Here is a 13,690-nt window from a genome sequence, read left to right as displayed (position 1 = left end):
CAGAGACCATGACCCTGCAGGAGAAGCCCATAGTAGAAGAGGTGCCCACATGCCATCGGGACCTTTCTCAAGCCTACCATGCCAGCTACTGCCACCATGAAGACTTGGCAACCTAACCCAACAAGACTAGCCACCACAGAGGTGCAGACACCGCTCACCACAGAGCCCGGACCCGCCAGCTCCAGCTGCCTTGTCGGGTCCACAGAAGACGAAGTCAGGTCACATAAGCCACAGGAGCCCAGGTGATCGATGGAACAGCTCTTGGACTCTGGGAAATGACCTTAATAGCAGCTCTTTGCCATTTTCTCAGCAGAACCAGACACCGTTTTCTGAGCATGGTGTGGATCGCATTGTCCATCGGGGGCTCTAAGGAACATTGGCATGTTCCTCCCCTGCTCTCAGGTGCATCCACTTATCATTAGTGATGTCGGCCTCCACAGCAGCCCACCCAGATGCTAAATTGCTCCATGCTAATTGCTCCACAGGAGCCTCTTCTCAACAGTTTACTTGCAAGTGAAACTGCCCCAACCCACACGGTCCACCTCTGCTTTTAAGGATAGATCAGTTGCTAAAATTAAACAGGCAATCATTTCCCAGCTTACTGATTAGCTTTTAGAACAGCAACACGAGTCTAGCTGCAAATGGAGTAGAAGAGAGCCCTCCTCAGAGTCCTCCCTGTCCCCTTCCCCTCAGTTGCAAAGAGTAGCATAAAAGGAAAGGGAGAAATGCTCCCAGAACAGGCCCCCCCTCCCTGGGTCCACTTTTCTGAGGAACCAGCAGATGAGTTTCCAGACCCCCACTGTCTCTTGCCAGGCAAGGAGGACAGTTGCAAGGCTCCCCCCTCTCCCCAGGGAGCAGCAGTGATTCCATCAGTTCTCAACCAATGCCAGAAGACCCCTTGGTCATGTGATCCCTGCCTTTCCTAGGTAGTGGGGTGACTTAACCCATTGTTGGATGCCTCCGTCACACCAAACCAGAAGAGCCATTAATGATAAGGGACCAACATTCCATTTCACTCACTGATACTGTGCTCAATAGAAAAACAGAAACACATTGTGTTTGAGGAAGCAGTTTGATATAGCAGGGGACCTGCGGCTTACATGCAGAGGCAAATTAATGTGGGCCACATGCCTCTGCATAGAATATATGTGCATTTCCCCCTTGCTGTAGACTCACATGGAAAATTTAGCAGTCTCCCAATTATTTTACCTTGATTTTTAACTAGCTTATGCATTCTTTATACCATTATTACACTTCAGCCTTGCTATTAGGTTTCATTTCCCTATGTTGTCTAAACCAGTACTGCTGAATCCATGTTTAAGACCATGGTTATTTGAAACTTCTAATTACCCGACTGCCATAGTAGTCAGTCACACACATTTGTGTATGCACATCCCATGTAATACTTTACAAAGAACACTCCTGTTTGTCTTCTGGTAAGACAAATGTATTCTGGCCGAATGTATTGCACATCCTTAAGCTGTTTCAGTAAATGAGGTGATGCTTAGCACATCACAACTTCCCATAATTATTTAATATCTATAACGGGGAAACGTCCAATCTGTCTTTCATTTTGTATAAGCGCTACAAAATAACTTGCCTTCTATGGGCATTGGAAAGGACCTGGCTGCTGCATTCTTCATATTTCCTACTTACTGTCAAATCCACTTGCATTCTGAAGATAGATGCTCCAATCTGAAAGCCAAGCATGCTCCCCTAATATTGACCGAAATAAAATAGCATTAAAAAGAAATACAAGTACACATGTAGCAGAAAGGGAATTGTTCGTTTTATTACTGCTAGCCATTTATTAAAAAGGAGATGGTTCTAGTTTAATTAACTGAGTTGAGAGCAGCAGATGGAGCAGAATGTCTTGCAGCGATAAGACAATTCAGAAATGGCACCAGATGTTGGAAGCTGTCCCTGGTGGTGTTTGAGTGCAACACAGATGTTACAGTCCCACCTGGCTAGTTTCTAAGCACTGCAGGCTAAGCAGCTGTGATGTAACCCATATAATGTACGCAAACACTAAAAGCAGAATAATTGAGCTGCTGCTACTCCTTGAAAGGGTGTGACTGCTGGGAGGTGAAATCTTTTAAGGACAAACTGTAATAGCTAAGGCCAACTCTCCTTCAGTACTTGACTGCTTAATACATTGCACAACTCCAAAGCCCTTTATTAAAGAGACATCGACTGTGCAGAAATGAACACCGAAAATAGGCACTTTCCAAAAGCCAACAAACATACACCGTTCTAAAAATTTAAAGGGGGCTTCTCTCCTGGGGCTAATAGCAGCTTGGGAGTGGGGGGGGCGGGGAGTTGCCAGAACCATGGCATTTTCGGTTTTTAAAAACTCTCCTTGAGTCCCATGGTCCCTGTCCTGCTCAGACCTGCACTGCCATGGTAGCCAACACATCTACTTTGGCCCTCAAGCTTGACACAAGGAGGTGTACAGACATTTTGCCTGGAAGCAGGCGGTCTCTGGGTAGGAGAGTATGCTATCTAAAGTGGCCTGCCCTTCAGCTTGATAAATTGTGATGTCTGAATAATGTCCAATATGGATTTTGAAGCGTTTCTATTTTAATGTATAAAATATGCTGTAGTGAAGAATGGTTGAAATACTGCATTTTAAGTAAATACTTCATTAATAGCTTACTTTAATGTTCTTGTTCTAGACAGGAAGCAAACTTATTTTAAAAAGTGAATACTGGTGAATACTTTATGCCCTGAAATCTTGAATCTGAAATAATGGACAAGGCATTCGGTCTTTAACCTGCACAAGATTTAACATATAAGACTTTAAAATAATTAATTGTAGGCAGCATTCCTCCAATAAAAAAAAACCTTGTTCTGTGTGTTATGTCTAGTCCCTGGGTTTAGAATTGCTTTAATCTTTACTTGTTGCAATATTTGTGCCAAGCCTACAGTGGTCCTTTACTAGGTTTGTGTTCTCTGTAGTCTTTATGAATTATGACTGAACCTATGAGGTAAGATAGAAGACCACTTGCTTTGCATTGGTGTGCAAATGCTAAATTATAACTGAATTGTGTAAGGAGGAAATAATTCAATTTGACTGGGTTCAGTTATGTGCAAAACAGGAAGTGTGGGGATGGACCAAGACTTGGGCCATGTATGTGTCCCATGTTATCTAGCTGTGTCTGCTCTCTCCGCATCTCTTTTCTGTGTCTGCTCTCTCCGCATCTCTTTTCTGTGTCCACTCTGGACTCTCTTATCACCCTTCTGGATCAATCTTTAATTCTCATGATCGTCCATGGTGCTCAATTATAGGCCTGTGCATACCAGAATAGTGCAGTTGCACAAAAGTCTATGGACAGCAACTTCCCACAGACAGGCCTCTGAAGAGCATCAAGACATGACTGCCAGTGCAGCCAGGCTGCGGCCATGCAGTTTGCAGGATTTCCACAGACATCAACCTCTGTAGCATGACAAGATGACACAGATAAACATTGCCCCTCTTGTACCCTCACTGGTTCCCAGATGCCTTCGGTGCACACAGTTTGAGTTAGCCGCAGGTTGCACATGGCTCAAATGCACACGGAGGCGTTATCAGCATGTCAGGCAGATAACGCCATGATAGGCAGCCCACCAAGCCTTGCTGTGGAGGGAGATCATACAGCACCACTTGGTAGATTATACCCTGTTACTGGTATTTTGGTACATATATATTGGTATATTCCCACCTCCCTGCATAAAAGTGATTTAAATGTGAAATAGATTAATAGTTACAAACCCTCTTGAAAACCATGTGAACTGCTACTAAAGTGGGTGTGGCTGCACCAGTTCACAATAACACCTCTTTTGATTGCTGTGGTTTTAGGTGGATCCACTGACCCCTTTGGGGGATTTGCTGACTTCAGCTCTGCTGCTGCCGCCGCCTCTGCAGGCTCTCCCCCATCGCAAGGTACAGTGTTTTTCTGGGAGAATTTAATAAAAAGTCTCTCTCCTCTTTGGAAAGTAGATGTGCATGACTAGGCCTGAAAGTGTCTTCTCTTCCAGAACAGTTTCGATTCTGTATCTGGTTCTCATTTTCGCAGTGCTAGGTATTTTATTCTTTTGCTTTAAATTAAGGAAAGCAACTGTGAAAAAGTTGACTATCAGTTTACTCAGCCCAAATTGTTTCAGATGTGCTAGCAGCCTTATAGATGGCTTGCTGTCTTCTGAATCACAGGTGGTAAAGGAGCTACTGGGTCCACGGCAGTCGTGGAGGAGATAGAGAAATATGGCTGGATTGTATTGTATTATATTGTATACCAAAGGTGCTTGAATCTAAGGAATCCTGAATACAAGCATGTACCAAATGAGAAGAATATTAATTCCAGACTAAGCTATCCTTTGTAGTATTTATTCCCATTGTATAGTTTTTGCCTCTCACTTAGTAATTGCCGTCCTATTCATCAGGAATGCAAATATTCCTTGAGATAGAGACTAACGAATATGAGTGAAGCTCGTTGTTTTCCTCTTTTATCTGTCCTGAATGTTTCCATATTGATTAGCCTGTTTTGAAGTGGGAAATGTCAAATGTCTTTGATTGTGCGCTTGATAGGTCTGATGTCACACTGGATCAAATAATGTCATTCCCTAAAAAGGCATCTTTTTCTGGTAGGACTTCTATGCAGCTACTGTGTTCAACTGTGTCATAGTTTCCATGAATACAAGTTACATGTGTGTCTTTGTTGCTCTCTTGAGGGGACTCGGGACTACAGGACCTCTACTAGCCTAAACAAGTAATTTGTGTGATATTTGCCCTGGCATTAGAAGTACTGACAATTGGACATACTCATTTCTGTGAGCCTGCCCACTGGTTGAAACTGGCAATGGAGGCCCTACTTTGAATCCCAGCTCCTCAGCGGGTGCCAGAAGCAGGGCCTTTGAGGTAATGGCCCTGTTCACTAGAACATGCTCCTGATACAAGAAAGCATCCATTTCAGAAAGAGTTTTAAAACCTGGTGCAATTTAATTGGCCTTAACATTTTTTGCAGGTGCTAAAGTGTTAAATGTTTCTAGATACCAGGGTTTTAATTTGATGTCTGTGGTTGGTTTGGTTTTTTTAAAAATGTTTTTATATTGGTTGTGAGTCACTGAACAGATTTTTAAGCAAAGCTGAGGACAAATCTTTTATAAATACATTTTGATTGAGAACACACAGGGGGGAGGATGAATAGCACAATTGGAAAGCCACCAGGGTAAATATGTGGTTTCCGTGGACCTACACTAATTCTACTCCTATTATGGTACTCCTTTCCTGCAAAATCTTTGGTAGTGGCAGCTAATCTTACTTGATGACATTATGAAATCTGGTTGGTTTACACCTCTTTGTCAGAAGAGTAGTCAAATTGGGCAACCATGTATGTCACCCAGAGTTGTCTCAGCAGTAGTGAAACGAGATCTGTTTATATGCAGAAACTCAGACATGCAATGATGCCTGTAACAGTGCTTTTTACATAATCTACAATAAGACTCTTAAAAATTGCATGCTACATACCTTGCAGCACTGTGTGTTGGAAGAAGGTTGAAATGAACCCAAGAAATTAGATGCTTTGCTTGAGGCAGGATTGCTACATGTCCAAGGAGGGGGTGGGGGAGGGGGTAAGTGCTAATTTGTATGTATTGATTTATTCAAGTTTCATGCAAACTAAAAATGGCCCAGTGGAGAGAAAAAGCATAAAAACTTCACATTAAGAGTCCCTTGCAGGGGTGAAGAAGCTTATGCAAATATTATGATTGGCCCTAAATTATTGTGTTTGTTGTCTCCTTGCCATAGTACTATAATAATTGCAGAATTATCAAAATGATACCCACTGCCCCCCACCCGAAACCCCTACTGAATTAATGTTTTCTTCTGAAGAAGGGTAGCTGAACAGCAGAGCTAGGATTGTACAGATTTATGAACCAGACAGTGGTTGAAAAAATTGTTCTGTAGCAAAGCTTAGAGGAGTGTGTGCTGTTTTTCTCAACCATCTGTTATAAAATACATTGTATGGGGGATAGGATCTGACTTGATTTGAGAACTTGTGCTCTTAAAGAGTTTAGGCTACACTGTTCTGCCCTGATCTTGCAGGTTTTTGAAAATGCAAGTTTGGGGTGTTTCAATCTTATTATGCAAATAATACAGTCTAACTTGATGATATTCCTTTATCAGTATTAATATGATTAATCTGCACCAATCGCCATTATGGAAGAAGCCAGCAGTGATTAATTATTCTTGAACAATGAAGCCCCCCTAGAAATCTTCGTTGATTAATCATCTTTGGTAAAGTTCCCCGAAGAGTGGCAACAAACGCCTCTCCACTCTCCCCAATTCCTTTTTACGTGTGCTTAGATATGAGCATCCAATAACTGGAGAATCGGCATATTCAGCATTTACTTATCCATCAGGAATACTTTAAGTGTGCTTAAATTTTTAATAGGCAGTACTAATTGAAATACTCCCAATAAAGTCTCGTTTGTAAGGAAGATCAAAGCAAATGTTTCGTTGTAGCCCCAGGCTAATGAATTTCAGCCCACTACTTGCATTAAAGTGGGTTTTAGTACATAGATTGTGAGGATCTTATTTTCCCTCCCACCCTTCCTTACTGAAATTTTAATCCACCTGTAGAGGTAAAATTAATTAAAATAAGAGGGTTTTATACCCCAGGTGCACAGGTAATATTAAGAATTATTGACGTAAGGTGTAAATTATTTCAGTGTCTTTAAGATCAGGCAAGTTAGATTCTAGGTAATGGGCAACTTTGTAGATCAGTAATTCCTAGCTAACTGTACAGGCCAGATTATTCTGAAATCAGTGAGGTCTCATCTCTGCTCTTACATTTCCCAAGCCTGCCATTGCTCATTTGGGTAAGAAAACTCATCAAGTGTTCATGTAATCATTGCTTTAAAAACCTGATTTTTTCCCCTTTCTGTCTGCACTGACGTGGCCTAACTGTTGAATGTTAATTACAAGTTGTTCATCTGTGTAATGAGCAATGTTGTTGTGTGTTCATACATGTCTAGTCCATGCTTTGGGCCAAAATAGTAAAATCTCCTTAACTATTGACCAAACGTTTTTATTACACGTGCCTCAAAACTGTAATACTCATCAATGACTAGCAAGTTATGATTGTCGCAAAGGCTATTTCACTTTAAAAACAGAGTAGACTTCACCTTTGTTGTCTTTATGATTTGTTATTTTGCTCACAAGTTTTATTCAAATAAAATGTATCTCTTTAAATATGGAAGGGCAGGCAGATTCCAATGAAAGAGGGAAAAGAATTAAATGTCTTGCAGTTCTCTTTGCACTTGCTGTACAAAGATTTGAAAGCATGTGTGAGCTTTGAATGCATAGTTATCAAAGCACCCATAGAGTGCTAAAAAAATACTACACAATGCTGTCAACAAGCACAACAGAGGTGAGATAAACACCTGGAGGCTGTTGAATTTGAGAGCCCATGATTTTATTGGTATCCCACTTAGCTATACTGATTTAATAACTCTTTGTAAGCTAGTAATTTATATGTAATCAGATGAATTTTAACAAATTGCTGTTTTTATGACTTCTTATGACTGTGAAACCAGCCTTGTTCCCAGTGATTGATTCAATGCATCAACAAATTAATGCTCGTAGTTTTGCCTAAGGCTCCCGATTTTTTGATACTGGCCTCCTGTGTCCTCACATTCTTGTCTGTTCGAAGTTTCTTTGAATCCTGCAGGTTTGCCTGTTAGGAAATCTGTGTCCTGCTCATGCAGGGTCCACAGGTGACACATTCCCCAGCAATACTGCCTAGCATGGGTGTGGGTGTTTCTCATTTTCTTTGCTGCCCTGTTAAAAATACTGGAATATTCATGAGGGAGAGTAATGTCCAGATGGAGAGTCTACCTGCAGATGTTAATCTGGTGGACACACATCGGCTCTCACTTGTTTCAGTTCATGAAATGTGGCATTTGTTCTGTGCCTTTCCCAAAGTCTCTTACCTTTCTTTTCCCTCCCCAGGTACAGCTACAAGTGGGAATGGAGAGTTTGGAGACTGGAGTGCCTTCAACCAAGCCTCTCCATGCCCTCCTGCTTCAGCTGGAGAGCTCTTTAGTGGCTCTGCTCAGCCAGCTGGAGAGCTCTTTGGTGGCTCTGCTCAGCAGAGTCTTGGCCAGCCTCCAGCCACTTCAAATTCTGCTGACCTCTTTGATTTGATGGGTACCTCCCAAGCCACCATGACCTCTTCCCAAAGCATGAATTTCTCTATGATGGGTTCTAACACTGTCACCGTGAATCTACCTATATCAAGGTCACAGGTATGATGCTCTTCAGCAGTCCCTTAAACACTATTTTCCTCCCTGTAAGAAATGGTACCTAAACAGTTTTGACAAACTCCTTTCTTAAAGCTTCTTTTCTGTAGATCTCAAGTGCTTTCTTGTCTTTTTTGCTTTGATTGTCACTCCTAGAGATTCAGTTAAATTAAGAGAGGAAATGTCTTATGCAATCCAGATGCTCTAGAACATATTGTGGACTTCATACCTGTGTGACACAATGATTGGAGGTGTCTGGAAGAAGAGTCACTTGTTTCTAACAGTTTGGCTCACAAGAGAGTTTTGCCCAGTTGTGAAATAGTTGACTATTGAAAGCACAGTCTTTTGACTTGGTAAACCTTACAACTAATTTACTAAAGACTCCAAAATGGAGGTGGTGGGGGAGAGGGATGCTTCTACGTTACCACTCTTGGCACAGCTCCAGCAAGCTACCAGCTGATAAGTAACATACTTAAAAGATGATCTTGAGAATTTTATGAGCATGAACTTCACCTTTCTGGCTTCAGTTTTCTTAGGCAAGCATAAATGTCCATCTGTTTCTCTTTATGGATACTGTATGAACTGTCTTCTCTCTGAGTATAAAATACAGTCAGCAGTGAATAGCATACCTCTGAAGACCTCTCTCTCTTTTGTTTCTAGCCTTTGCAAAGTGTTAACCCAATGATACAGAAGCCTAATCCGCTTTATACTTTGGGCACAGAGATGGTCCCTAAAAATGCAAGCAAAACTCTGCCATCCACTTGGTCAGACCCCAGCGTAAATATCAGTTTGGACAATTTAGTTCCTGGTATGCAGCCTTCCAAGCCCCAGCAACCATCACTGAACACAATGATTCAGCAACAGAGTAAGTGATTGCCTACACTATCATTATTGCCACGTGTTTTTTTTAAAGAGCTCAGTTTGGTAGTGCATTTCTGAATGTATTTATGATCAAGGTTGTCTTCTGTGGAAAAAACACACTCCCTAAGACATCTTCTCTCTTTTCTTTGACTGGAGTATATTATGTGCATAAGGAAAATATAGGGAGGGGACCATAGCGCAGTGATAGATCATGCATAAGGCACCAGACTCAATCTCCATGAAAGGATCAAGTGGTGATGGGAAAGTTCCTTTGGCCTGAGGGTCTGAAAAACTGCTGCCAGTCAGAGTCAATGGTACTGGGCGAGATGGATCAGTTGTTTGACTCTGTGTAAAGCAGCTTCACATGACCTTCTACAAATGATTGATTCCTCGTTTCAACCTGTACGGTCTGAATGTTCAGGCTTCATTACATAGTCATCATTTTTTCATAGGATGGGGGCAGATAATGGAGACCAAGGTAGGAAAGATTAGGAATAGTGAATGAGAGGGCAGTCATAGCTGGCGGTGACACTTGGGTCTAGCATTCAGTGCTCAGCAGCCCATTTGTTGGTTTGTGATGATTCTGAAACACCATCTGAACTTTCTGAATTCACAAGATCTGATCATAACTCTGTGCTATTAGAATAATGTGCAATCACCGTGCTGTGAATAATGGTGTTATTACTGGTGCTGCTTGTATCTTTAAGGGTACAATCCTATGCATGTTTAGAGAGAGAAAAGGCCGACAACTCCCAGCATGCCCCAGCAATGCTGGCTGGGGCATGCTGGGAGTTGTAAGCCTTTTCTCTGTCTAAACACGCATAGGATTGTGCCCTAAAACACCAGGAGGCTATGAAGCAAAGTCTAATTTTGGTCTGTACAAGCTGTGATCCACCAGCCATATACTGTGGTCTGCCGAGCACTTGATTTGACTTCCCTTTGTTTTGTGGTCCCAGGCAGAAGGCAAAAGCAATCTTTGGCTGGTGAGCTGCATTCGGCTTGACCAATCACAAGGTAGAGAGGCCTGCTTGTGCTTTGAATTTTTCCAGCCCTCATGCAGTAGTACAGCACAGCCCTTATTTTTATTTTTGTTTCAGCAGTATCTTCTCCCAAATTCTTGAAATGCACCTCCCCAGGCAATGAAAGGTCATTTTCATTAACTGAATTTCCTTTGCCCCCATCTAATGGTCAGGCCTTCTAATAGGGACAAGGGAAGCTCAGAGTGAGGAGGAAGTGATACCTAAGAATATCTGATGTACAGGGAATGTACTATATGTGTGGATCCCCTAAGCGTTGGAGCTAGTAGGTGCGTAGAGGAAGCACGATAAGGGGGAGAGCAGCAGGGAATTGGAGGAAGGGGAACTAGGAATTGTGTGGACCGCAAGTGTTGGGCATCTAGGAATGTGTTGAATGGTGCCCTTAAGGATGTGGCAACAATTTAGACTTATTTAAGCCTTTTTTAATATATCTCCAGGACTTTAAATAGGTGGAGGAAAGAAGGAAAGAAAGAGCCATAGACTTTTTTTTCCTTTTTAATAGCAGAACAGAAATAGCTAAACAAATTGACTTTTAAACCCAAACTTCACTATTTCTTTTCCCTGCAGATATGCAACAACCTATGAATGTGATGACTCAGAATTTTGCAACCTTGAGCCTCAACTCACCACCTAGCATGATGCCTGTCCGACCGCCAGCAAACCCATTGATGGGAGGGCCTGTTCCTGTGGGGCTGGGGATGCCTACTGTGGTGACTGGTACAATGGGGATGGCTTCCATGGGAAGCACACCTATGATGAACCAGGGCATGATGGGGATGAATGTGAACATGGCAATGCCAGCTGCTGGAATGGGTTTGTCTAGTACAATGGGCATGGGTGTCCCTAATATAGCTGTGGCATCCTCGATGACTCCTGGAACTGTGCAACCAAAGCAAGATGCCTTTGCCAATTTTGCCAATTTTAGCAAATAAAGATTGTAAACCAATCAGATGGAATGAAGGATTTTAGCTGCACAAATAAAGCTGGGGTAAGGGTGGAAAATGCTGATCAAATGCTTTTTTCCCTTTTTTCTTTTAACACTTACTTTTAAGGAACCCACATAAAGAACCCAAAGGTCATTTTGTAAACTCTGATACTACTTTTGTTCAAACTTTGAGATTAAAGGTTCTTCCAGTGAGTCAAGTGGTTGAAATTGCAAAGACTACGCCTTGTTTTATAACAAGACAATTAAAGCCTTTCTAGATGGCAGAACCAGTTTTAACTTTGAAACTTGTGGAAAGTCTGGAATTTGGGAGCAGGGTAATCTGTGTGAATCTAATTTTATACTTGATTTCTTTTTCCCCCTCCTGGAATCTGTTTTAACATAATTGGATCCATTCCTTTTCCTACCACTGAGTCAAATTTGAAGTCTAAGTATGCTGATCAATTTTTTATAAGAATATATATATTTTTGTCCAAAAATGGCTTACATATGTGATTATGGCTAATTCAAAGGGACCTGGAATGTATATATACTTTTGCTACTCTTCCAGCCACACTGCTATACTATCCAAATTTTTATTATAGACCTCTTCAAGCAATTTGCCGATGAATAGAATTTGTGGGAGGCTTCCTGCTACTACCTGCTATAATATCTAATACAGAACTGGTAGAAATGTCATCCGGAGCTGCTGTATGGTTTCCTTTCAGAAAACTCTAAAGAATATATATATATGGTTGGGATTTGTTTTGGGGTGGCTTTTCTGCAGTCCTACTTCAGTGATCATTGGCATACCACGTAGCACACTCTGGGGCCACTGTTTACATCACTGACAGTCAAAAGGCAACAATATTTATTATTATTTTTCTTGCAGCTTTACAAAAAGAAAAAAAAAGTAACAGCATCTTTTAAGTTAATAATGAACACGTCTAAGCCTTTTGTTAATCCAGCACCATTGGGTTTAGGTTTTATACATTTGATGACTTCATTTCTCTTATGTAAATATGGCCTTAGCAATTGCGGAATCCAGTAGAGAGGAGTTAAATAAATATATATAAAAATATATATATATTATTAAAAGAAACCTGTAGCAGTCAGATTTTATGAATTAATGAAAATAAAGGAAACGAATGAATGGATTAAAGGCTTTTTTTCGTTTTTCCTGCTATAATTCTGCATTTGGGTTCACACACAGATCATGATTTTTAGTCTGGAATGCAGAGGTTCAGTTTATATTCACAAAGTCAGGGCTGATATTGAGGATAAGTACTATATTCTAGGTATGAAACTTTATTGCCTCCCCTTTTCTTACTTTGAGTATTTTTATTATTATTATTAAATTGATAAAACTTTATTTCCATTGTATTCATAATGTTCTGTTATACATAACATTAAAGTGTTCATTAAAAACAGTGTTGGGGCTGCTTCTCCTCTCATTCCATTTGACGTTTGTGAGAGCGGTTGGGTGGGGGGAATAATTATAATTTGGGCAAAGTAATTTTTATAAATAATTTAAAATTGTTTAATGACTTTTTATCTCCCGCCTTTCCTATCTGACTCTACTGTTAGGAATTAAAAATGAAGCAGCCAAGATATCTTGACCCACTCTAGCCTTGCTAATGCTCCATCTACAACATTTCTAATTAGGCAGAAATTCATGTACTTCAGCTAAGTGGTAATGAAAAGTGATTCATTTGCTGAATAAGAGATGAGAGTGAGTGTAATTAGCTGACTGCGGTTTTTAATCTTTCAACAATTCAATGTGTTTAAATTAGTTTCAAAGAATAGAAGCTTTCAAGTGTTGTTACATCAAAGTAATCAAGACAAGCTTTACTGGCTGAGTGGGACGGATTGCCTTCTCTTCAGCTCCAGTTTTGAAACCCTTGAACTTTTTGTGGGTATTCATATCTTTGGCTTGTGACAGATGTTGAGAAGCACCAAAAAATTTTTTGAAAATATATATATATATATATATATATATATATATATGTAATTGCAAGGGGCAGCAGCAAACTGCTTTTCATGGCAGAATAGAGAAGTTGTCAAACCTATTTTTAAAAATCTCATTTTACTGCTCTGATGCCACTGGACCAAAGTCTAGGAATGTACTCTCTGTAAACAATAAAAGGCTAAGATGTGTCTCTTCAAACTAAGATTTTTTAAAAGCAATTTGAAACCAAGCAGTGTTGAAACTGGCTGAGATTACTGCTTTGGAAAATGTTGTGAAACCTATCAAGTATTTTGGTGGTAGTTTTACATTTTGATTGTATCCTCCTGGTTTCCATAGGGGTCCATGCAGATAGCAACACATTCAAAGCAAGCGGTAAATATGAACACAAAAATATCTTGGCTGGTTACCAAGCCCATGCCTCTTGAACCCTGGCTACCAGGTGCCAGGCCAAACAATAATTTGATGTATTTGCTTGTGGAGGATGCTTTGGCAAATTTCCAGAAAAGGAGGGCAATCAGTAAAAATGGATAGCTCCAAAATGTCCCCCTCTCCCTCATCTTGCTGTTGATTCCATTTATTTCATGGGATGGTGGTATCTGGAGTATCCATCCCAGGGGTCTAATA

General features: G+C 40.8%; 1 protein-coding gene across 1 annotated transcript in view; it reads left to right on the top strand.

The window, feature by feature from the left end:
- CLINT1 (clathrin interactor 1) overlaps positions 1-11,995 on the top strand; it is an 88,475-nt gene extending 76,480 nt beyond the window's left edge. The window contains exons 9-12 of the mRNA XM_084839265.1: positions 3,839-3,922; positions 7,988-8,283; positions 8,938-9,142; positions 10,743-11,995. Coding sequence (XP_084695391.1) covers positions 3,839-3,922; positions 7,988-8,283; positions 8,938-9,142; positions 10,743-11,107 — 950 coding nt within the window. The 3' untranslated portion in view covers positions 11,108-11,995. The remainder of the gene's footprint in view (positions 1-3,838; positions 3,923-7,987; positions 8,284-8,937; positions 9,143-10,742) is intronic.
- Positions 11,996-13,690: the final 1,695 nt, after the last annotated feature.

This window comes from Heloderma suspectum, chromosome 2 (assembly GCF_057233095.1).
Source record: "Heloderma suspectum isolate Gila_16-S chromosome 2, 16-S_ref, whole genome shotgun sequence".
In the NCBI taxonomy this organism is placed as follows: Eukaryota; Metazoa; Chordata; class Lepidosauria; order Squamata; family Helodermatidae; genus Heloderma; species Heloderma suspectum.
This window is presented reverse-complemented; position numbering and strand designations above follow the sequence as displayed.